Genomic DNA, 26,570 nt, shown 5'->3' on the forward strand with positions numbered 1-26,570 from the left:
CACTCCCCCTCCTCTCTTGCCTCCCTTTCTATCCTTCCTGTAGCATTTGTATCCTGGAACATTAAGCTCCCAGTCCTGCCCATCCCTGAGCCATTTTTCTGTAATTGCTATGATATCCCAGTCCCATGTTCCTAACCATGCCCTGAGTTCATCTGCCTTTCCTCTTAGGCCACTTGCATTGAAATAAATGCAGTTTAATTTATTAGTCCTACCTTGTCCCTGCTTGCCCTGACTGTTTGACTTGCTTCTGTTCTCAACTGTACCAGTCTCAGATTGATCTCTTTCCTCACTATCTCCCTGGATCCTACCCACCCACCTTACTAGTTTAAATCCTCTCGAGCAGCTCTAGCAAATTTCCCTGCCAGTATATTAATCCCCTTCCAATTTAGCTGCAATCCGTCCTTTTTGTACAGGTCACTTCTACCCCAAAAGAGATTCCAATGATCCAAAAATGTGAATCCTTCTCCCATACACCAGCTTCGCAACCATGCATTCATCTGCTCTATTCTCCTATTCCTGCCCTCACTAGCTCGTAGCACCGGGAGTAATCCAAATATTATTACTCTCGAGGACCTGCTTTATAAGTTTCTGCCTAACTCTCTGTAATGTCCCTTCAGAATCTCAACCGTTTCCCTTCCTATGTCATTGGTTCCAATGTGGACAATAACCTCTTGCTGGCCCCTCTCCCCTTTGAGAACATTCTGCACCCCCTCTAAGACATCCTTGATCCTGGCACCAGAGAAGTAATACACCATTCTGCTTTTTTGCTGCTGGCCACAGAAACGTCTATCTGTACCTCGAACTAGAGAATCCCCGAACACAATTGATCTCTTGGAACCCGACATACTCCTCGTTGCATTAGAGCCAGTCTCCATACCAGAAACTTGGCTGTTTGTGCTATGTTCCCCTGAGAATCCATCACCCCCTACATTTTCCAAAACAGCACACCTGTTTGAAATGGGTATATCCACAAAAGACCCCTGCAGTAGCTGCCTACCTCTCTTAACTTTCCTGGAGTTAACCCATCTATGTGACTGTATCGGAGACTTACCCCTTTCCTATAAGTGCAATCCATCACATACTGTTGCTGTTGCAAATTCCTCATTGCTTCTAACGGTTTCTCCAAATGATCCATTGGATCTGATAAGATTCGCATCCAACAGCATTTATGGCAGATATAATCTGCAGTAACCCTTAAACTCTCTTTAAACACCCACATCTGACAAGAAGTACATATCACTCATTTTTGCTCCTTCGCAATCTACAGAACCAGAAAATAACACCGTCTTATTCCTCTCCAAACACTGCCCCAGGTTAAATTAATAGTTATGGCTAAGGGCTTATGCCCGAAACATCGATTCTGCTGCTCCTAATATGCTGCCTGACCTGCTGTGCTTTTCCAGCACCACACTCTGACTATATACTTCTATAGACTGTCATTCTCACCGCTTGCGTTCCTACCTATTTTTGTGTCATCATCAAACTGGACCTTACTCATCCAAGTCATTAATATATATTGTAACTAAGTATGGATGCCAGCACTGATTCCTGCTGCACTCCACTGGTTGTAAGTTACCACCCTGAAAATGACCCCATACTCCAACTCTCTGCTTTTACTTATTAGCCAATTTTCTATCCATACCATGGCTCTTTCCTTATTATATATCTTATATATGGTACCTGATCAAATGCATTTCAGAAATCCAAACATAATACATCTACTGGTTACCCTTCATCTCTCCTGCATCTTACCTTCTCAAAGACTGTGATATATTTGTCACCTTCTCCTTTATAAGCCATGTTAATTCTACTTAATTGGACTAAGTAATTCAAAATGGTCTTCTGTTACATCCTTTATAATAGACTCAATAATTTTCCTAATGACAGATGTTAAGCTAACTGGTGTACAATTTCCTGTTTTTAGTCTCCCTTCCTTTTTGAAGTTTTACATTGGCAGATTTCCAATCCTTTGAGACATTTTCTCATCTAAGGATTCTTGGAAGATTATTATCAGTACATCCAATATTTTTGTAGTTACTGCCTTTAAAATCCTCGGATGCAACCCATCGGTTCCAGGATACTTATCGGCCTTTAGTGCCATTAAATTCCCCAGTATCTTTTCTCGAAAAATAGCTGTGGTTATTTCCTTTCCCCTGTTTCCCCTTGGTTACTTAGCATTTTGGGGAAGGTATTGATATTTTCGGTTGTGAGGACTGATACAAAGTATTCTTGAACTCCTTTGCCACATTGTGATTCCTCATCATTGTTTCCCCATCCTCATTCTCGAAAACACTTACGCTCACTTTGATTCCTGTCTTTATTTTTGTGTAATAAAGAAGCTCTTACTGTCCAGCTGGTTTACCTTATTGGTTTATCACTAATCTTTGCCACATTGTACATAGTTTTCTTTCAATTTGATACTTGTCTTAATTTCTATGATTGGTTTATACTCTCCCTAACATCCTTCTTCCTCAAAGATGTAGCTTTATTGCGGCTCATGAATTATTTTGTTAAATGTCTCTGTCGGTGGGATGGGGAATAAAATAGAGGCAAATGTTCAGACCATAGGTGAAGTTCAAAAAGGTGCAGTTCAAGGAAACGAGGCCTGGTGCAATAATCAAGGTGTGCATCAACTCCTCTTGGAGCATAGTGTCTGTGCAACTGAAGCAATTGATAAGACTGCTCTGAGATTCACTACTCACAGGAGTTACTCAATGCTTATTCATGAGCTTAAAGTCATTGTTGGAGATATGTTCTTGGTTACTTACTCGCAAACTGCAGGAAATGACAAGCCTATGAAGGCACTGGACAAATATTCTGTGTACATCTCATTTGCTACCCCTTCTAGGTAGTATTTTTGCCAGGTGTCCTCCTCAATCTAGAATGAAAAGAGAAACAGCACGTTGATACACCTCATGAAAGGAAAACCAAACTTTGGCCTGTAAAGAGATGGTTGAGTAAAATCCAATGCTGTATTTTTAATGGCGAAACCCGGGTCTAAGGTTTGATTGAATCAACAATATCAACTGTGGTAAAGTAATAGAATACCAGAGAAATTAAATTAGCAAAGTTACATTGGTCTAACTGGAAGCATTTATTCTGCCTTCATAGCAAGCACTACCCACTGATCAGTATATCAAAGTATCATTGTTCAAAGTTCAAAGTATCATTGATGTAATAGCACACTGGGAAAATACACATTGCCTTTTTATCCCCCTCAGCTTAAGACACAAGCACACTGTTTTCTAAAATTGTGAGGGGCATGGATAGGGTGAATAGCCAAGGTTTTTTTCCCTAGAGAGGGGCATCCAAAACTAGAGGGCATAGGTTAGGTGAGGGGGGGGGAGAGTCAAAAGGGTTGTGAGGGATAACTTTTTCATGCAGAGGATGGTGCATGTATGGAATAAACTGCCAGAAGTGGTGGTGGAGGTGGGTACAATTACAACATTTAAAAGGCCCCTGGATAGGTACATGAATAGGAAGGTTTAGAGGGCTATGGGCTGACTGATAGCAAATAGAACTAGATCAGTTTAGGATATCTGGCCGGCACGAATGTGTTGGACTGAAAGGTCTGTTCCATGCTGTATGACTCTATGAAAGGCAATGCACTTTCACTTTATCCTATCAAGATTCAATTCCAGCCTTGGGTGACCGTCTGTGTGGAGTTTGCACATTCTCCCTGTGTCTACGTTGGTTTCCTCCGGGTGCTCCGGTTTCCTCCCACAGTTCAAAGATGTGCAGATCAGGTGAATTGGCCATGCTAAATTGCCCATAGTATTAGATGCATTAGTCAGACGGAAATTGGACTGGATGGGTTACTCTTCAGAGGGTCGGTGTGGACTTGTTGGGCCGAAGAGCCTGTAGGGAATCTAATCTAACCTTAATCTAAAGACAAATCCATCTTGATGTTAACGCGGAGAGAAAAATAAAATTCAATTCTCTATCTCAAGCATTTTTACTTTGACAAGCATAAAATGCTACACAAAACACCAAGAAGAATAAACATCAGAATAAATACACTGAGTAGGCTGAAGGGGTTCTACCGTCTGTATGTCCGGTTGCTATTCATCAACACCTTTTACAATTCCAATTCAAATAGTAATATGAATGTTGATATGGTTCTGTTGTAAGATTTCTTCCTGAATCACACTATTTTCTCTTTCATGACACGATGTACTCTGGGTCACACTATCAGATAATGAAGGCTCAACCGAAGATCTAGTTAAATGTTGGGATTGACAACAAAACTACTGCTCATACGTTTTTGACTGAGACATAGCCACAGCTGAGCTCGGTACTCAACAATGCTTCTTTGTCCAAAATGGCGATATTCAACCTAACCTTCATAAACATGCACTTCTACATTAGAAACATTCTCATTTTTCACCGTGCTACCGAGGTCTCTCTCAGCTACATCTGGCTAACGAGTAATTTTAAATTGCAAGCTTGTGATTAGGTCATTGAAAATGCATTGTTTCTCATTATTTTATGACAGTAAAAATGGATGAGGGAGAGAAATTACATATTTTATTTTTGAAAGAGATTCAATATTAGAAAATGAAACCTGAACGACTGTAACCTTGGCTGCCCTCCAAGCCTGCTCAACAGAGACATTTCTGTAAGAAACTGCGGGCACAAATTTGTGGCACAGAGTGTTAGTATGGCAGATCTCTCTGTTACTAAATCTCTTGAAGCTCTTATTTTCAAATGTAGTTATCTTTGGATAGGCCAGGAAGCAGCTGGGAAAGGAGATGGCATAAAATCTAAGGAGTTAAACAATTCCCACACACTGTATCATTTTACTCAGAAAACAAAGGGAGAAAACTAAACATCGCTAAATTTTGACAGCTATTTTGTAAGTTGCCACATCTTTAGGTGTTTTTATGACAAAAAATATCATTCCATCAGTAGATGGAAAGATGACCTGCTTCCAGCTTTCTGCCAACACCCAACCTGGCTTGAATATTAGGAAGTGTGTGGCATAGTTTTTACTCCCAAGAAAAGTGTCTCTGTTCTATCTGACACCTCTCCATTCCACAAGACTAAAATCAGACTTTATTACATGATACACATGGGGAAGGTGTCTGAAGTAGCATGTGAGTGAGCCAACGCAGTGTATTGCCAACCAAACCCATTTATCTCAAAAAGAATTACTGAGAAAGAAAAATAAGCATATGTCTTCTACTCCTGGTTAATTATAATCATCTGGAATGTTCCGGAATATTTTACAGCACTAAATAGAAATGGAATGCCAGCAAACTCAAATTAGTGCTGGCTTCTGTACAACATTGAAGGTGGGATGTGAGAAGGGGGTGTAGATTTTGGGCACAATTAATCCCACTTGTCAAGTGGATGAACAAAGAGAAAATTGCTGCTCCATTGATCTCCTGGTGAACTATTGGAAAATTATCTCTGATAAACCAAAACAATACTGGGACTTAGACAATGAGTTGGTGATGAATTATTCTGGGATCAGAATGTTGGTATGATTAGATGCTTGGGGTAAAATATTCACTTTTTTAAAAAAAAGTCCCTTTATGTCAACTTGATTGCCCTCTGGTGCTTTTAAATGATGTTATTAGAAATTATGTCAACCCATACCATGTCCTATTTCATAAACTAGTTTAAACCCATTGCACATAATTGTACAGTAAAGATATTATGAATCCAACACCCAGTTTGCTCTGCACTGACCAGTGCAACCAGACAATCTGACAAAACATTTAACTACCAGGTGTATTTAAACTCACTACTTTTATCTGCAATCATCCATTTTCCATGACGCCAAACAATCCCTTGCAACTCTTCTTACTTTCTCTCCTAATTTTTATTACCAATGATGCTCTTACAAACTTGGTCTTTTACAATTCCAAAGATGCCATTTTGCATGCTGTCCCTTCCCTTCTGCATTTTTATTGGGTTCAAACTATGACTCATTACTTGGTTTCTGACTTCATTTATTTATTGATAGAACGTCATGATGGTGTGTGCCTTATCTTCCTCAGTCTTCCTCCTTTCTATAACTTAACAATTTTCAAACCTTAGCTCATTTGCAAATGATCATCAAAGGTTCTCGTTTTTTTTCTCCTCTCATTTGTTCTTTGCAGTTTTGGATGGTGTTCTGTATTATGGCTCTTTCCCTTGGTCTCTTATTTTGAAATAAAATTAGAAACTGATCGATCAGTTTCTTTGTCCATGCCTTTAACTAAAAAAAAAACACATTTCTACAGCATCTTTCCTGCTCTCAGACTCTCTCAGCCAGTCAAATACTTTTCAATTGGAGTCACAATTGTTCTGGGGGGAGATAAAAGGCAAACAATTTGGGTACAATAAGGTGATGGGAAAGCAAATGCGAAAACTAATCTGTTATGCTGCTGTAGGTTCCATCTCTAATATTGGGTAGGACAGTGGAACTACTACACTTCAATGAAAAGCATCAGTCAACTCATAAAACCCCACCTGTAAAAGGTGGATTACAAATTACATGTTTTCAGAACAAGTCAGTTCCTTTTCAAAAAAAAATCTTCAGTGTAGTGGTAATGTCACAGGATTAGTATCCAGAGCCCAGGCTAATATTCTGGGGACATGGTACAAATCCCACCATGAGAAATAGTGAAATTTATTATTCAATAAAAAGCAATAAAAATGCAATTAAAAGTTAGTCCGATGCTGACCATGTAAATGTTGATTTTCATTTTTATAAACCCCATCTGGTTCATCAATGTCCATGCAGGAAGGAAATCTGCTGTCTCTACCCTGTCTGGCCTGCATTTGACTCCAGACCCACTACAATATGCTTGACTTTTGACTAGCCTGTGAAACAGTCCAGCCAGCCATTCAGTTACATCCAATCACTAGAAGTCTAAACAAAGGAGTGACACTGGACACAATACCCGGCATTAATCTAAGCATCAGAATCAACAATGGCAAACACAGACCTGTTGACCTTGTAAGAACTTCCTTAACAAACATCTGGGGCTTGTGACAAAACTGGAAATTCAGTCTCTCAGACTAATCAAGCAACAGCCTGAGTCATGTTCATGGAATCATACATTACACACTTACCATAACAGTATCAATGGGAGTGACTACCGTCCCATCTTCACAGTGAAGATCCCCTACATCTTGTTGTGTGGCACTACTACTGTGTTGAATGGGATGGACTTCAGGCAGATTTAGCCATTCAATATGGGGCATCCATGAGGCACTGAGGCCATCAGCAGAGCAGAATTTATTAAACCATAATCTTTAATCTTATGGTCTGGCATATTCCCCACTCTACCATTACAATTAAGCTAGGAGATCAACCCTGGTTCAAGGAAGAGTGCAGGAGAGCACGTCAGGATCAGCAAAACACCTACCTAAAGGTGACATGCCAACCTGACGAAGCTACAAAACGGGACTACTTGTGCACTAAACAGGATTAGCAGCAAGTGATAGATGGGGTTTAGCAACATGACAATCAAAGAATCAGATCCAAGCTCTGCAGTCCTGTACATCCAGATGTGAATGGTGATTAATAACATTAATATCTTCATTTTCAATGATTGGGAAGCCCTCAGTATCAGTGCAAAACAGAAGGCTAAAGTATTTACATCAATCTTTAGGCAGAAGAGCCAAGTGGATGATCCATCTCAGCCTCCTTCTGAGATCCCCAGCATCAAAGATCACAATTTAACCAGTTTGATTTACTCCACATTATATCAAAAAATGTATGGAGGTACTGGGCATTGCAAAGATTAACGGCCCTATCAACGTTCTGGCAAGAGTAATAAAGACTTACGCTCAAAAACTAGCAGTACCACAGCCAAGCTGTTGCAGTACAGCTAGAAAACAATGCTGAAAATCCCTGAAAACTTAAAAATACTGGGGATCACAGCAGGTCAGGCAGCATCCATGAAGAGAGAGCAGGCTAATGTCTCGAGACTTCATCAGAGCTGTCAGCTGACATTCAATGACATTATCATTGCTGATTCCCCTGGGGAGTATCACTGATCAGAATCTGAATGGAGCAGTCCATAAAGCACTGTAGATCCAAGATCAGTACACAGCGAGTCATTGAGTGGTGAGTAACCAATCCCATCTCCTCAGTGCCTCTTCACCATCTATAGGCAACAACCAGAAATGAAATACAATACTATCCCCACTTTTATGGTCCAATGCGACTCTGAAAACACTCAAGAAACTTGGCACCATCTAAGACAAAGCATCTTTGATTGCTAACCTATCCACTACTTTCAACATTTACTCCCTTCACTATGACTCTCAGTGGCTGCAGTGTGTGCGATCTCCAAGATGCACTGAAGTAGTTCACCAAGGTTCCTTAGAAAGCCCCTTACAAATCCATGATAACACCGTCTAGAAGGAGAAGGCAGTAAATGGATGCAAGTTCCCCTTCAAGCCACATACTGTCCTGATTTGGAATCACATTGTTGTATCATCAGTGTCGCTGTGTGAAATTCCGGGAGCTTCCTTTCTAACAGAATTGGAGTTGCACCTACACCCCACAGGCCGCAGTAAACCACTACCAGGTCGAGAGCAATTACAGACAAAAATCACATGCTGGCCCAGCCAGTGATAACCACATTCTGAGAATGAATTGAGAAATAACTAGAAGGTAGCAGTTAGAGCAATTAACTATTTTCAGGATGAGAAAACAATTAAAAGAATCATCTCAAATAATTGGCAAGTATAATGCTTATGAAATAATTATTGCTGATTTATTTGAAAACCTCTCCAAGTGAATGATGACATGAGTTACTTGCCTCACTTCTGATCAATTGGTGATAGATACTTGTTGATATGGCAGATACAGTCATTGAGTTAAAGGCTCATACAGTACGGAAATAGACCCATTGGCCCAACTCGTCCGCAATGACCAGACATTCCAGTCTGACCCAGTCCTATTTGCCAGCACTTGGCCCATAACCCTCTATACCCTTCCTATGCATGGACCCATCCAGATACCTTTTAAATGTACTTGTACCAGTCTCCATCACTTCCTCATTCCATACATGCACCATGCTCCGTGTGAAAAAGTTACCCCTCAGGTCCTTTTTAAATCTTTCCCCTCTCACCTTAAATCTGTACCCTCTAGTTCTAGTTGCCCCCACCCTAGGAAAAAAAACCATGTCTATTTACCCTATCCATGCTGCTTTTGATTTTATAAATCTCTATAGGGTCACCCCTCAGCTTCTGACACTCCGGGAAGAAAACCCCAGCCTATTCAGCATTTCCCGACAACATCTTTGTAAATCTTTTCTGCACCCTCTCAAGTTTAACAACATCCTTCCTATAGAAGGTCGATCAGAATTGTATTCTAAAAGCGGCCTCACCTACATCCTGTACATCTGAAACATGACATCCCAACTCCTATACTCAATGTCCCGATCAATGAAGGGAAGTATGCCCAATGCCTTCTTCACCGCCCTGTCTACCTGTGCCTCCACTTTCAAGGAACAATGCACCTGCACCCCTAGCTCTTTCTGTTTGGCAACACTGCACAGGACCTACCATTAACTGAATACTGTTCTGGTTTGCCTCACCAAAATTCAATACCTCACATTTATCTAAATTAAACTCCATCTGCCACTCTTTGGCCCAGTTGCCCCTCTGATCAAGGTCCCACTATAACACTCCTATTTGCGACATCTGTAAACCATGGCTCCTATATTCACATCAAAACAGTGGACCCAGCACCAATCCTTGTGGTTACAGGCCTAGCACAGAACTCTTCCCAGTACCAAAATCAATTGTATATGAGCTATTGGCTATGATTATTTTGATAAGCTTAGTTAACCACGTTGGAAAAAGTTAACTTTGGAGTGTTGCATTATACTTTCAACTTTAAAAATACAACTGTGTTGCCTCCAATCCAGATGTTTAAAATCAGAAATGCATTAAATAAAACAAATACTTTTACAATGTGCTAGGCATCAATTTTAAGTGAGTTAAAATTAAGGTAGCTTGACAATTCAGTTATGTACTACCTGGGTACAGTGTGGGGTCAGACCAGTTATTCACTTGGCTACTTGTGCACTGGTCTATTCCCAGCTAATCATTGATCTCGCCCATCCCAAACTCCAGCAAGATGTGAAATCCTTAGTCCTGAGGTTGCTGGCATTGATTCCTTTCATCACCTGAGGAATAGATTTATAGTGGCCGCTGGTGTTAACTTCTGGTAAGACGGCGATGGAATAAGGTTTCTGAGCCTGGGGCTCATCTGTTTTGTTTGCTTTTCATGTCATTCCTTTTCTTTTTTTCCCTCTCTCTTTTTTTCTATTTTGTTTTAGTTACCTCTTGGTGAAGACTCGGTCACAGTGACGGCATCGGTGGTGGCGTGTGGGCCTAGCATCACGGCCTCCTGATGAGTTTGGGTTCCCTGCGGAGTCTGCATCAATGAGGTGGTCCGAGTGCTGACTCACGGCTCCTGCTGCGGATGTGGATTTGGGTTTCCGGCAGTGTCTGCTTCCAGTGCAGACTTATGGAGGCGAAGGCAGAGGTGATTTTGGGCCCAGTGTAAGACGCAGCGGCTGCATTGGGAAAGTTCACCCAAAGCGGAATCATGGTAGTGGCAGAGTGGAGTTTGGGACAGTCCAGTATCTGGCAGCATTGGTAACATCTGCATTGGCGAGGTCCAGCGAGGAGTCACAATGGTGAGGGCATTGGTGAAGGTGAGATGGCACCGAAGTGTGGCAACTTTTCGTATTAGTGGTGGCAACGGTGCAGTGAAAGGGAGGCCTGTCTGGCAACCAAGCCCATGGCAAAGCACTTAACAGGAAGGACTGTAAGGCTGAACATTTTCTTTATCTCTTCATTTTTCTGCCTTTATTTTCTATGTATTTTGTTTATTTTTCTGTCTTTCAATTTGATGCCAGAGAGTGGCGAACTATACAACACTTACTTTGTAACAAGATACACCTGACAATAAATAAGTAAATGCCTCCATATAGAGTGGATTTATGTAAGGGATTAGTTGAAGTTAGGATTCAGGTCACAACTGAAGGGGGAAGCAGCAGAAGAGAAGGGTCTTTTGGTCACATGTAGCCACTGTGGATGGTGAGGGAAGGAGTGGGCGGACATCTGTTCACCCTGCCTTTCACTAAGGGACCTGCGATCATGTGAGGATTAGATGATCCACACAGGAAAGAAGATATTTCCTCCAGGTGCCTTTGTTCAGCTCAGGGGCAGCTTGTATATTACTTGAGTTAACCAGCCCACAGGTTTCCCACAGTGTTCAAACTGCTGGCTGGGAATAGGCTAGTTGCAAATACAACTGACAGCTATCAACAATTAGACCACTATATCCTTCCTGTAACATCAAGGGACAATTTAAGCCTATTTTCCCTTTAAATCCCCAAGCAATCTGTTAGAACTCTCTCCTGAAGCAGCTTGGCAATTAGTGACATCCAACCCACCAATCTAAATCAAAGTGATCCCACTGCCCACCACTGATAAACACGGAGTAGAGAGCAGAAAAAAAGACAGCCAGGGCTATACAATACTAGCAACATCTCCAAATAAATAGCTATAAAGAGATAATCAGGCTTCTACAGCAAATCAAAAATTCCAAGTGTTTTGCTCCATGGGTGTTTAGTGATACAACCACAGCAACGAGACACAGTAATTATCACCAACACCCCTTCTGAATCTGCACTACAGCAGTTTGTTTTTCACAAACTAATGACAGTGGATCAGCACAGATGTTCCTTCCCTCCTGTGAAAGATAATTCATTAATTTTCACACGAAAATCCTACTATATATAACTTTGCCAGATCCTGGAACTACCCTCTGTTTTGGAAATCTCATTCTTGGTCTACAGCTTCTGCTTCTTGAAAATGGGTTTTCATTTATGTGTTAAAATGGATTACAAGGCATTAATTGCCCTGAACTAGGCTGATACAGATCGCAATGGAAGGGAGAGGAGACTGCCAAATTAGAAACTCGAGAAGATCTCTGCACTATAAAACGTTACATTCTGTGCTCCTCAAAGCTTTCACCCTTAAATATGACAGCTAACAGTGTGCGATACTTTGCTGTTATTAAGCTAAATGTTGACTATAATTCCCATTGGTTGGCAGTGGCTTGCTATCTGATAAAGTAGTATGGTGTCTGACATTGTGGTTGACATCGATGTACACCCAAGTTATGAGAGTTCTAGTAGGCTTTGAAGAACAATGTCTCCAGGACTGTTGGAGGTTGTGAGGGAAAGCATCAAAGCTTCTATTCCTTCCATTTGAAAGTACAACATCACATTTTCATTGCTGAGATTTCAAAACATTCAAAGCCAATGTCTATAATTATCCACAAAAATCCAACCCTGCCAGTTCAGTTAGTCTGGAATAATTTTGGTGAACCATGGCTCAGACTTGCCATTCAAATAGAGTTTCACACCTTTACATCACCCCTGCTTATCAGTTGCTAATATTGGACCTAAGTGCCACTAAACGCTCCTACTCCCATGTGAGTTAACAATGGGTTACAATAAATGCAACCATATCAGGCAATGCTTCATAAAATGCTGCCATGCATCTCTCCTAGGACCATTTCCATGTTAGCAGGCTGCAGCTTCCCGACATCAGTCCTGCAACAGACAGGGAGTTGCAAACAACGTCAAACTATATTTTAGTAACCAGTCAAAATGCAGAGATCACAGCAGTGGTGATTAGTTGTACACTGTATTTAGCAGGAAACTGTGCAAACACCACCATGCTTACCAGAAGGGGTGGTGACAGTCATAAGAAGTTGGTTTCAGTAACATGTACTTTTGATTACAGTTTCAGCTCCTGCTCCCTTTTAAAATGCATCTTTTCCAATTTTCATTGAAAAGAGTGAAACAAAAGAAAACAAGCTGAAGGCCTGAACCCTTATGGGAAATCCCTGGAAGAGTTATGAGTGCTGGAGTGTTAACTATCCCACTATTGAGAAGTGGAAGCGTATGCTTCATACTGGCACGTTTTGCCAATAAGCCATGACATGCTTTTGCGCTGTGATATCTGTGCTAAAACCTCACAGATTTTACAAAGAATGCACCACTCAACCTTTGAAAAGGATGTGAGGAATCCAAAACTCAAGACATGACATCATCAAGCTTGAGTTGCAATTGAGAGGGGAGGAAAAATTATCTTTGCATGAGCATAATGAATGAAAGAGTTGTTGGAGAGATGACAATTGCATAAACAGCACTGGCTTTCAAAATAGCTTCTTAAGGTTTTTGATTCATATATTGGGCTGTCATTCTCATTCAAATGAAATGACAGGAGTTTACTACATTAAAATGAAATAAAGATGAACTGGGAGCTCATAAATTTGAAGTCTGTGTGTCTTCATGCAATCAAGGATAAAGAGAAGAAACAGCACGTGTAGAGGAAGAACTGGTATCATGGGGATTGTGGCCATTCAGGAAGGGGTGCCAAATTAACTGTAATTTATGGTGTTGAATTCTGAGGTTGTAACTGAGGCTTTTGGTAGTATATCAATCAACTATGGAACAACATCAAAGTCAGAAGTATTAGGTGCAAAGGTAAAAGAAAAAAAAAGCATACTTCAATTAAATGTGGAATACTACAAGAGTTTCTGCTAGGAACTGAAGGAAAAACACCTTCTGGCTTCATGTATAAAAGAATTCTCCTCAGACCTGGGTAGATTTATGTTCAGATTAATGTGCTGAAGAAAATGTATTGCTTGAACAATGTCCAATACACTTAATACAGTTTTTAATAATTTGCATGTGTTTGTGGAGTTAGCTTGTACAAGTACTAGCTAAGCATTCCTTTTGACTGGTCTTCGACTTTATTTTTAAGCCTGGATTTAATGCAAAATTACTTTGAGAAATGTATGAAAATATTTCAACATGAACACGTAATTTAGTGATTTGTCAATGCGTTTCTGGCACTTTATCAACTCTGTGTTTAATATGCACCATTTATTTTCAGACTTAATTTTGAAAGATGAAATCAGCACTTGGATTTCGAAATGCTCCATAAACTCCCTTCACACCAAATTCTTGAGTGACAACACAGAACCAAGTGATTGATCATTTTCAGGTTTTCTTAACCCTCGAATGAGATTTTGATTAAAACAAATCATTTTTCATCAACGGATCACCAGGTGATTAGTTATTTCAGCAGAACGTAAGTAAACAAACAGCAGCTGTGATTAATAAAGGCGATGGATGGGATCCAACTTTTTAATTCCCAGACAGGTTCAGTGTTCCTACAGCCAATAGAGGAAGTTTTATTATTCCCCTAATCCCTAAAAGCTTTGGCCTGCACAACTGGTCCTGTTAAAAGCCAGGACCCTGGAGACTTTGTTATGCCGATTAAAAGCCAGAGAAACAACAGTAAATTATCAAATACACTTCGGAAAAAAATATGAAGTCTATTCTCAACTTGGTGACAGGTATGATGTATGTATGTTTTGAAATGATGTGAAACCTTACCTAAACTAATTACTTCATTCATGTTAACAAAGCACTCCTCAGAGTCTGATAATTAACTGATTCATGCCCAAGACATAGTGGCATGAAACATCAGAAGAAGTGGCTTTCCCATTAACCAAATAAAAAGCTAACAATTTTGTATGTACAAGACAAATAGCAAGCTTTAATTTTGAATGTGAATAACGTGATTTGAAATTTCTAAACAATTCTGGATATATTAACAGCCACATTAGAGTTGGTTATCCACCATGACCAATATCACAGAGTTTGTCCTATCATAATGTACAGCAATTCTGGGAGTTTCAGTGTCCCCTGAGGGGAGAAGACATGTTCAGTGTGGCAGAGCAGATCAGCACCCTTAACTATTCTCTCGCACATTCACAGCGAGACAAAAGCTCTAGGGTGTGGCCCATGAAGATCCTCCAAACAACAAGAGATTTCCTGACCCTGAATACGGAAGAGCTGTCTGACAGAACCTCATGACATGAAATTGTAGCTAAGTTAGAAGCTAAGAGTCCCCAAGTCATTTTACATGCATCAATACTGGAAAGAGTAGTCTCCCAGATCTGACTTTATTGTAGAGAAAATAAGTAAACAGAATGAATTCCTTTAAAACTTATCACCTTTACTTCTTAAGTATTTGCTTTACAAGTTAAGCAATGTAAATACTGTTACTCTCCACATTATGACAGATGTGACCACCACCAAAGATAAAGCCACCTGCAGGTTACATACCCTTCTAGCTAAGCTGGTGGCATCATGGGCTCCTCCAAGCAACCAAAGGTCATCAATTTATATACTTAACAGAAACAATCTCATCAGAACCTAAAGCTGTCCGCATTGAAACTGCAACATACATTCTTCCAGTGAATTAAATATTTTTACAAACAATATAGTTTTCTAATTTTTAAACTGGCACATAGACAGGATGGCTACCCCAGGAAAATGTGTTACAAAAAGAAATCATGCTACAAAAAGAAATCATGTTACACAGTTGAGCGTGCAACACATCAGTCATATCAATAATGAGAAACACAAATTTCTCAAAGCAGTTTGGTTGCAGTTGAAAGAAATCATTAATTCTACTGTTGACTGGCGATTGGACTTTCTTTCTCGATGGTAAATGGCATCAGAATCATTCAGATAAATAATAGTTTTTTTTGCAATTTTTGTAGGTCAGTAAAGCTCTTACATTAGAAGTGGCACCACAGTCACAATCATAATGAATGAGAGGTGTGTGCAGGTCCTTGCACTGACCATTAAAATGAATGCTCCTATCACTTCTGGCCTAATTGCATGACACATAAAAGAGAACTGATAATCCATCACTGTCCACCATGCCACCCCAAACAACAAAGCTCTCTCATCACCCTCCCCCTGAAAAAATGAACAAGCATGAAAATAATTTATTTCTCTAGATAACAATCTACTTTGAATTCTGTGTCATTGAATCCAACGTGACTCAATGATTCAGTTGCTTAGAACTATATTTTCACTTAATGGTGATACTTATGTGGTATTTTTGGACATTCTGAATCATTTCAAGTAATACAGCATGACTTCAAACTATCAATATGGTCTAAGAATAAATAAAGATTTGCATCTGCCTAATGCTTTTCACGACCACCAAAGTCCCAAAGCACTTTACTATCAACAGAGTGGTTTTGAAGTGTAATCACTGTTGAAGTGCTGGAAACATGGCAGCTAATTTGTGCTCAGGAAACTCCCATGTACAGCAATGTGATAACGACCAGATAATCTGTCTCTTGTGATGGTGATAGAGGAATAAATATTGGCCAGGACATCATGGATAACCGAACTATTACTCTTCAAAACAGCACCACGGGATCTTTGATATCCAACCAAGCTGACAGATCAGGCCTTGGTTAACATTTCATACAAAAAGTGTAGCTCTAACAATGTAACGTTCCTTCAATATTGAGTGGGAGCATCAGTCTTAATATTGGTGTTCAAGCTATGGAGTGTGACTCAAACTCAGAACTTTATAACCTTGTGCTTCCAACACAAAATGCATTATTTTTTAATATGACTGTATAGTGGAGAGTTAAAGTGCTAATTTTGGTTTATGCACTTATGTATCAGTCAAAAGATTCATGCTCTATCAAAGATGCATGAATTCTGTTCTTAATGACCTTGTCCCAATATGTGCAGAAAGCGAGATTTTTTGGGATACACACATTTTTACTACATATGGTTCATGGCATCACTCTTCTGGTCTAGCTGAAAGCAACGGTTAATTTTCTTGGAGATTGTCATTAAGATTGTTGAAGATGAAATATTTTTTAACTCTCCCAGAAAGAATTAACTAATGAATTGTCCTTCAGCCACAGGCCAAAACATTTCAAATACTTCATCTGCAAAATTTTAGGAAGTCCTTAAAAATACACTTTGGGCTGGTCTAATTACGAGAAATAAACTCCTGAATGTTCAACTGGCAGTTACTTAAGATTGAACTAGAATTAAGCTTTTGCTACCTTTAAGAACTCACTTTACCTGTGAGAACTATCCAGACTTCCTCTTAACTAGGTGTGCAAACTCATTTTTATTCAAAGATTCAATAAGAACAATTTAATAGAATTCCAATTATGGCTTATTTCAAAAAATAGAACACATTCTACCCAGCCAGAATCAGTAGGTGATGATCCTATTTTAAATGCAGATGAGAAGCTCAATAGTCATTATAGTCACTTATAGCTCTTAATTCTGGATATCAAACTAGATGGATTCAGCAGCAAAATGTTCATTCTTATGAATAACCAACTTAAGAAATGCCCTCCAACAGCAACCCAAGGCCAGGCTCAGCATTTTCCTGTATTACAATTTTCTCAGATTCCAAGTTGGTCACTACCATGAGACTATAATGTGTTTTGGAAGTATAGCAAATAGTGGCATACAGAAAATGAAGCAGATAGCAAGTAAGCAAAGACTTGAAGGGTTAGTGGTTTGAGTAGAATAGCTGTTTGGTTTTAGAACTCAAGTCAACTTTTCTGTTGTGCCGTGTTAGGACGTGCACTGGAGATTGAATGATTTTGGTGATATTGTTATTTGTTAAAAACAAAGGGTAAGTGCACAATGTCAAATTAGGGTCACTGGACAATCCAGACAATTTGCAAGCCATTCACTCAGCCCTCATGTTAGAAGCCTGTTGGCTAAGTGCCTCCCTCTAAGAATGGGGTATGTTTAACAAATCCTTGATCAGACAGGACTTGTCATCTTTGACATTCTTTTCTTCAGGCTAAAGGTATCACTGTTTTCAATGGACAGATCAACTGAGTTACACAGGCAGTGCTACAAAAACATTAGTTCTCTTTTTCATTAGTTTTTAAAATCATTATATGGAAAACACAAGTCAGGTTGATGAAGTACATACAAGCAATATGTGGGCTATGAATGCCCTTTTGGAGAAGACATTTGTGTTCAAATTTCATCTAATTGTAAATCCAATTTGCTTAACACATGGTACATCAAACACAATTTGAAATGTTTGGAAGATCTGCATTTTAACCCAACAGTTCCTGATGTTAAGATATGCTGGCCCTGAAAAGCAGACAACAGCATAATTAGAATGTCTTTCATGGATAAAAGTCTGACAGACAAATTCTACCAAAATTATTCGTCATTGTTTCATAAAAAGTATTTTTTTATTATAAATGTATGCTGAACTTTACTAATATATTAGAAGTCAAATTCCTTTTCATTTCTTGCCAAATGTTAAATAAAAATAAAAGGTTCCATATGAATGCTGTAGAAGCTGGAGGAATAAATCAAATGATTCTGGTTTCAGTGTTTGCTTTAAAATGAATAATACAGCAGGCAGTCAAAATGAATCATACTGTTTAAGGTCCAACATAATGGGTAAGGTCTGTTTTATTTTCCTAAAATTGCAAAACCAAGACCTTGGCCGATGGAAGCTTCAGGCACTTTAACTATTTATGGGAAAGTGATTGCCAAGGTTGGAATTTAAATCTCGGTCTGAGTTTTTCAAAGATGCTTCAAGGTCCAGCTGTTGGATCAGGTAGTGTTGGCCACTGCTGAGGCTGCACCTCCACGGTGAACATGGCAGACATTTACTGGCGGGGGGTGTGGTGGGAGAAAGGGATTGCACTAGTGATGCTCAGAGCATGGCCGTGGTCTTTTTGATCCATGGTGTACTGTTTCGGAAAGTCACAGATCCATCAGAATGTGCCAGGATTCACCGCTATGGCAACGTGCCCTTCTGACACACAAGACTGCCCACAGGGATAGTAACAGCACCTTAACTGGGCCATGAAGTGCTTTATTTGCCACACCACTGATGTTCTTCATGCTGGCAATCTGTCATAGAACAGGGAAGATGTTGGGTTTCTTGTCTATCACCTTTTGCCACTATATTGCGAGCGCACATCTCCCAACCCAACAGCAATACATAAAATGCATCTCCTTGTGTACTGGCTACACTGGCTGTGCATTTACCATCCATTCATGCCTCATAAATTGGACCGGATAGTCATAAACAGATGTAGGAAGATACATTAATCCGCTGAATTTTCTAATATACAATTATACAAAGGCATAAGCTATAAAACATGAGGAAAAGATTTCAGTTGGGTGCCCTGTAGAATAAAATCATAAATATACTTCCTTTTTACAAACAGGCTTATAATTTTGTTATCCATGCCTTAGTTCTTCAAGATCCTTCTGTTGCAAGGTGGCTCCATCACAGGAATGTTTTTTATTTAAAATTCTCAGCATGTTTTTAAATCTCATCCTTCCCCCATCATTGTAAGCTCCTCTAGCCCTACAAGGATCCAACATCTCCATGTTCCTATTAATTTGGTCTTTTGTCCATCTCTGAATGCCATCATTCCACCATTGGTAGCTCTGTCTTCAACGGTCTTATTTTCAAGTACTGGATATCTTTCATAAACTTTGCTTTCTTTCAATATGATACTTAGAACTGACCATTTTGATAAAGTTTTTTTTCAGCACTTTTCCTAAATATCTTCATATGGTTAGGTGATACATGTTGCTCATTGACAAACCTATAGCATGTCTTTGGACATTTTTTACCACATTAAAGTTGCTACATGGATACAAGTTGTTGTTATTATGCATCACACACAGAATGCAATTTCCTTCATGATTATTGTTGGATACCATTTGCTAAAGAAATGCTTTTTCAATTATTACTAACAATTACCAGAATCCAAATCAAGTTCAAATCCATTTATAGATCCAACAGTTCAAGACATCTCTATCTCACACGGAGTACAGTCGAGAGTGTGATGCTGGAAAAGGTCTTTATCAGGATGAAGAGCTTTTGCGCGAAATGTCGATTCTCCTGCTCCTCGGACGCTGTCTGACCTGCTGTGCTTTTCCAGCACCACATCCTCGACTCTAATCCCAGCATCTGCAGTCCTCACTTTCACATGGAGTACAGCTGGGTTACAACAACCAAGTAGGTTGGAGAATGTATGCTGTCTTACCCAAATCCATCACCGCGACAGCATTGTGACGGGGCATTGGGGAGGAGAAGCTTGCTCTACAATCTGAAATATCTATGGTGAGGAGGTCAGGTTCATCAATCAGCACAACTGAATAGCTCATTGTCGGTGAATGGTCAAGTTTGTACTTTAAGAAGTATCATATGAGGACGGCATGGTGGCTCAGTGGTTAGCACTGCTGCCTCATAGCACCAGGGACCCAGGTTCCATTCCAACCTCGGGCAACTGTCTGTATGGAGTTTGCACATGCTCTCTGTGTCTGCGTGGATTTCCTCTCACAATCCAAAGATGTGCAGGTTAGGTGAACTGGCCATGCTAAATTGCCCATAATGTTCAGGGATGTGTAGGTTAGGTGTATTAGTCAGGGTAAATAAGTCGTAAAGAGTTTGGCTGGGAAACTCTTTGGAGAGTCAGTGTGGACTCATTGGGCCAAAGGACCTGTTTCCGCGCTGGAGGGATTCTAAAACTCTAAATTCATTTGGACAAGGTATGGGAGGGTAATCAGCAGTAACAGCACAAAACCCAAAATGTGAGTCACTGCCTTGGTGATTGGGGGTTTAAAAATAAGTTTTAAAAAATAATTGAAACTGTAAGCAAAGCGTGAGAGGAGGGTGGGTGGTGGAAACAAGAACTTCCTGAACTAGCTCCAAGTCAGAATTGGAATGAAATGTCCTGTTTTATCTCTTATGTTTGTTTTTATTTGTTCATGGGATGTAGGCAGGGGGCCAAGATTTGTTGCCCATTCCTACATGTCCTTAAAAAGGTGGTGGTGAGCCATTATTGCCCTTGTAACATAGGTACACATTATTAAGAAGGAAGATTTTGACTTAGCAGCAGCAAAGGAATAATGATATAATTTCAAATCAGCACAGTGTGGGGCTTGGAGGAAAACTTGCAGGCAGAGGTATTCCTTTATCTCTCAAAAATATTACAAATCCGCACATATTTCTCATCGACCTTTTTCAATTGTGAGGGTGTAGTATCCCTGATTTGCCTTTGCCATTGCTTTACCTTTTGAATGCACAGTTTGTTACGTGGATGGAAAGGCTGGTGCAATTTTGTGGGGCTCCGTGACCAGGAGCCAGTGAATTGCTCACCACACAGCATGTCTCAATTCCTATTGCAATAGTATCAGACTGAGACCCTGGAACAGCTGTTGTACATTACACAAGGGTATACAACAACAATTCAGAGAATACTGGCACCTGGCAAATGAGACAGATGCTGGTGCCCTGACATCTCTGTTACTGTCCCAGAAACAAATCAATAGGGTAATTCACGTGTTTTATTAAAATCCTATATTCCAGATCCTCTATGGTCAAGGTGGCTCCAAATCTGAAGCGTCACTTTTTAAAGAATCCTTAAATTGTCTTTCTGATGCCAAGGAACATCTAGATCCATAAATAATTGAAGGTTACAGTAACAGCAAACCTGTCTCACAATTATTGTTACCTTGACACCTTTCCCACTAGTATCCACAAACTTGATACTGCATGGAATACCTCACATTTTATCTCTTTTTCACTCATCTTACTTATCTTCAAATGCTACACACTAAAGATACAAATACTGCAAGTGTAAGTCTCGATACCATACTTGATCTTCTTTCGCCATCTGATGCCACTTTTCTCGTTGGACTTCATGTTTAGAACGGAATCCTTCAACAATTTCATTGTTCACCCTCCAAACTACAAGTGCTCCAAATTGCTGCCACATTTCATTATTTGTGGTCTCTTATGCTGCAAGAACTGATATCCTTGTATTTCAGTTGAGATATGATCTGGTCTGAGTGGAAAGTTTAGTACTAATGGAGTACGCCTTGCAACTAACTGAAATTTGAAGCATAACTTGATCCATCCTTTTGCTCCAGCTGGCTGGCTCCATTAGTATTGCGAGCATCCACAACACACACAATTTACCAACATTTTAGAACTTGCATTTATATAGCCATTCATGGCCTCCAAATGGCCCAAAAGAGCTTAGTGCGAATGAAATATTTCAGAACTGAAGATTCATTTCCAATGTAGTAAATATAGCAGCCAATATTTGCACAGCAATGAGATAATGACTTGATCACCTATATTTTGATGGCAATGATTGAGATATTGGCCAGGGTACCAAAGAGAATTCTTCTGCATTTCCTTGAAAATTATCATTAAACATTTTTACATTATTTAAGAGACCAGACGTGGCTTCGATTATCATTTTAATCCAAGACTGTGCAACACTCCCTCAATACTGCACTTGAATCCTAACCTAATTTATATGCTTGGGTCAGAGCTTGAACCAACAACCTGCTGACCAAGTGGAAAGTGCTAACTTCAGAGCCAAGGCTGACATCTTGCTATTTTTCACATGACATGTAGAGATTGTTTCCAGTTTGAATTCCGGGTTGGTATAAACCTTGGAACTTCAACATTAGTGAAATGGTCACGAAGATTTAACAATAAGCATTGTAAACCTCTACCAGCCTGAAATGCTAGGCTTGTGTACTACCATCCCCATCCCCATTCACCTATTGTATTCTATGCTACTTTCTCCCCACCCCCACCCCCCTCTCATTTAACTTTCCACTCTGCAGGCACCCTGACTCTATTCCTGATGAAGGGCTTTTGCCCGAAACGTCGATTTTCCTGTTCCTCGGATGCTGCCTGACCTGCTGTGCTTTTCCAGCACCATTCTAATCTACTACCAAGAGTTTGTCAGCTTCATATCATGTTTTGAAATGCAGGCACTGTGTGAAAGCCAGCAGTGTAATGCACATAGATTAAACAGCAGTAGCAAATGCAATGATATTATCAGAAATGTATCAACCTGTATTGTACTAAAACTCCTGCTTTGCTTCCTCAGGACAGAACTATAAACTGGCGGCCTGAGTTTCACATTGGAAACCTTATATAATGCTAGCTGAGTATCTTGAAAGCTGTGTCAGAATACCTCCAGTGGCATACTGCTGATAGCTAGAGACTGCATACAAAAGAACCAACCTTTATTGCTTATAAACACAGGAGAGTAGCACATGAATCAAAGATGTTCAAGAATCATTATAAATGCATTATGGTATGTTTAACCATCTTATATGTAGCTCAGACTTTTAAAATCTCAGCCTATTTATTTCTATGGAATACACTATCTGTCAAGGCTACAAGGTTAGGGTGGTTTGATAAATGACTTTCAACAGAGCCCACACCATAAATGACATCCACTAAGTTCTTCCAACAGTCCACAATTGGTGGTCCTCTAAACATTCATTTTTATGAGCAACAGATTACTTTGGGCAGGATCTGTCAGGCTTTTGAAAATATTTTAATCACATTACATGAGGTTCTATATGTGATTTAACTGATGTGGCTATATTGCTGACAAATCCAAAGTGTCAATGAATTTTACAGTTTTACATAAAATCTACTTTTTAAAAAAAATGCCACTCAGCCTAATTAGCCTCTGCCAGTATTTATACACCTTCTAGTACTGCTTCTAATTCCATCGATGTTTATTTCTATCACATATACATGTTCTATTTTCCTCTCAACTGTTTGTTCACTGTCGTATTCGGCCACAGCGAATGAGGTACAGCTGTAAGTGTGCCAGAAAGCACCAATGTCAAGTCTGTGTCTCATGAGATACTGAAAATACGCTACTGTCTTTATGGCACGGATGAAGATGCTGTACTGGAGACCACATTTTATGAAACAAATAAAGAATAAAGGTGCATCCTTCAATGGGAATACAATAAGGAATCTCATAAAAGGTATTTCAATCCCTGACAATACAAATATTGCTGAAATTTGCTCATTACTGGGTCATGTCATCCTGAACTTCTTAATGATTCCTCCCACAATTGAGCAAGCACAAACTACATGCCAGATTGACTCTAACATGGTTTTGCAGATTGAAACACATGCTAATATGTGGTACTGAGCATCAGAAGGTCCCTTCTGTGCAACTGCTAACATGGATACCAAGCACAGTAACAAAATCTATTAAACTCAGACAAGCTGACATTTACATTGAGCCTTTCATGATTCAGGAGGATTAAAAGGCTTCATTGCCAATAAATTATTTTGAACATGAGGCAGCTGACCTGCACACCATGAAATCTCACAAACAGTAATGAGCGAGGAGACTATTTTGGTGGTATTGGTTGAACAACAAAAGTTAGCAAGGCCACAAGGCAATCATCTTTCAGATCTGCCTGAAGAGGCAGTCGGAATCTCTGTTTAACAATCTCACTTAAATGCCTCCAGTAATGCAAACCTACCTCCATACAGCACTGATGTGTCATACCATATTATAGGACCAATTCAACTCTGGTAGAGCTACAAAGTGGAAGCAAATTTTCCACCCTTTACAGACCCACCTTATCTGAAATTCCATTGACTTATAAGAGAATTAAACAATACTTCAAACTAATTCATTGGCAGTGAAGCATTTCCAGTGGTCATGGGCTCCATATAAATTCTTTGAAGAATTTGGTCATTGCATATAAAGCAGGGTTACGTCACACAGTGGCATACACTTCAATCTGCAAAGCCTCAACTGAACGGGTTGACACATGCCTGTCTATTGCCTTTGTAAAGGAAGTCTGGAGAAAGATTGAGTGGCTTTTGTCGATGTTCGTCCTGAACAGCTCCATGACATGTGAGTCTGCTCTACGGTCTGCTCCCCAGGACGCACACTGACGCATCAACTGTACCTGCAGGACCATCAGCTTGGTGAAAGATGCTCTTTGGTCTGCCTGAAACTTATTGGTCTTCTACAGCAAGGAGTTGAATGTTGCAGATTGACATATTCCAAGATCCAGGACTTTGAGCTGAGGGAAGCACTAAAGCTTGGGACTGCTGCTGCCAAGGCGCAGTGGGGAAAGACCAATGTCTGAGGCCTTTCTGCCAAAGTTAAATGGTGGTCCAATCAGTTATCGGACCCTTCTGCTGCCTCAAATGCATGTAAATATAGTCTTGTACAACTAAGAGAAGCCTTTGGTTTGTTTATTGGATAGAGTCAAGCTTCATATGCTACTGTACAGAACTGAAACACATTTTTGACCATGATATATATTACAAACTTGAAAGGGTTCAGAAAGATTTACAAGGATGTTGCCAGGATTCGAGGATTTGAGCTATAGGGAGAGGCTGAACAGGCGAGGGCAGTTTTTCCTGGAGCGTCGGAGGCTGAGGGGTGACCTTATAGAGGTTTACAAAATTATGAGGGGCAGAGATAGGGTAAATAGGCAAAGTCTTTTCCCTGGGGTCGGGGAATCCAGAACTAGAGGGCATAGGTTAGGGTGAGAGGGAAAAGATATAAAAGAGACCCACAGGGCAACTTTTTCACACAGAGGGTGGTTCGGGTATGGAATGAGCTGCCAGAGGAAGTGGTGGAGGCTGGTACAATTGCAACATTTAAGAGGCAGTTGGATGGGGATATGAATAGGAAGGGTTTGGAGGGATATGGGCCGGGTGCTGGCAGGTGGGACTAGATTGGGTTGGATATCTAGGCAGCATGGACAAAGGGTCTGTTTCCATGCTGTACATCTCTATGACTCTATAACATATGAATAAAGTAGATTTTTGAAATAAAAAATAACCTGCCCATTGGTGGACAATTAGTTAGCACCCATTTTGTGATCTCAGTGAAGTTCCATTTTATCCCTATGCCTCTCAATGTGATAATTTTGCAAAATTTATCTTTGTGTGACAAGACACTCATAGACAAGGATACCATCAGCTTTTAGTCACAACTTTTCAATCATAATGTAAAGAACGATTGCCTATTTCAAGGCAAGGCACAATGAAATTCCATCCATTTGTGTGGGATATCAAACTGATGACATATTCAAGGAGATTTTGAGAATACGGTGGCATTGAGCTTTTTTCATTTTCCTCACTCAGCCAACAATGCCTGCAGTTTACAGGTTTCACACTATGACATGTTTCAGTCACATGGTCAGGAACGCCACAAAACGTTTTTATTGTTAAGAGAAAGGAGGAGGCTTGGATGAGACATGAAGGCTCAGTTACAGCACTTGAAAGTTACAAATTAGCCAGGAAGGACCTAAAGAGAGAGCTAAGAAGAGCCTGGAGAGGACATGAAAAGTTGTTGGCAGATAGGATCAAGGAAAAATCTAAGGCTTTCTATAGGTATATCAGGAATAAAAGAATGACTAGAGTAAGATTAGGACCAATCAAGGATAGTAGTGGGAAGTGTGCATTGAGTCAGAGGAGATAGGGGAAGTGCTAAATGAACATTTTCATCAGTATTCACACTGTAAATAGACAATATTGTCGAGGAGAATACTGAGATACAGGCTAGTAGACTAGATGGGATTGAGGTTCACAAGGAGGTAGAGTTAGCAATTCTGAAAATAGATAAGTCCTCTGGGTCAGATGGGATTTATCCTAGGATTCTCTGGGAAGCCAGGGAGGAGACTGTAGAGCCTTTGGCTTTGATCTTTATGTCATCATTGTCTCCAGGAATAGTACCAGAAGACTGGAGGATCTTGTTCAAGAAGGGAAGTGGAGACAAGCCTGGTAATTATAGACCAGTGAGTCTTACTTCAGTTGTGGGTAAAGCGTTGGCAAAGGTTATGAGAGATAGGATTTATAATCATCTAGAGAGGAATAAGTTG

General features: G+C 40.0%; 1 protein-coding gene across 36 annotated transcripts in view; it reads right to left on the minus strand.

Moving 5' to 3' along the window:
- Positions 1-26,570, minus strand: part of kcnma1a (potassium large conductance calcium-activated channel, subfamily M, alpha member 1a) — an 847,042-nt gene that overhangs the window by 188,709 nt on the left and 631,763 nt on the right. For all 36 annotated transcript variants that reach the window (XM_043678944.1, XM_043678947.1, XM_043678946.1 and 33 more), the window contains one exon: positions 2,769-2,878. In XM_043678944.1, the coding sequence (XP_043534879.1) occupies positions 2,769-2,878 (110 nt within the window). The remainder of the gene's footprint in view (positions 1-2,768; positions 2,879-26,570) is intronic.

The sequence above is a fragment of the Chiloscyllium plagiosum genome, chromosome 38, assembly GCF_004010195.1.
Source record: "Chiloscyllium plagiosum isolate BGI_BamShark_2017 chromosome 38, ASM401019v2, whole genome shotgun sequence".
Taxonomy (NCBI): Eukaryota; Metazoa; Chordata; class Chondrichthyes; order Orectolobiformes; family Hemiscylliidae; genus Chiloscyllium; species Chiloscyllium plagiosum.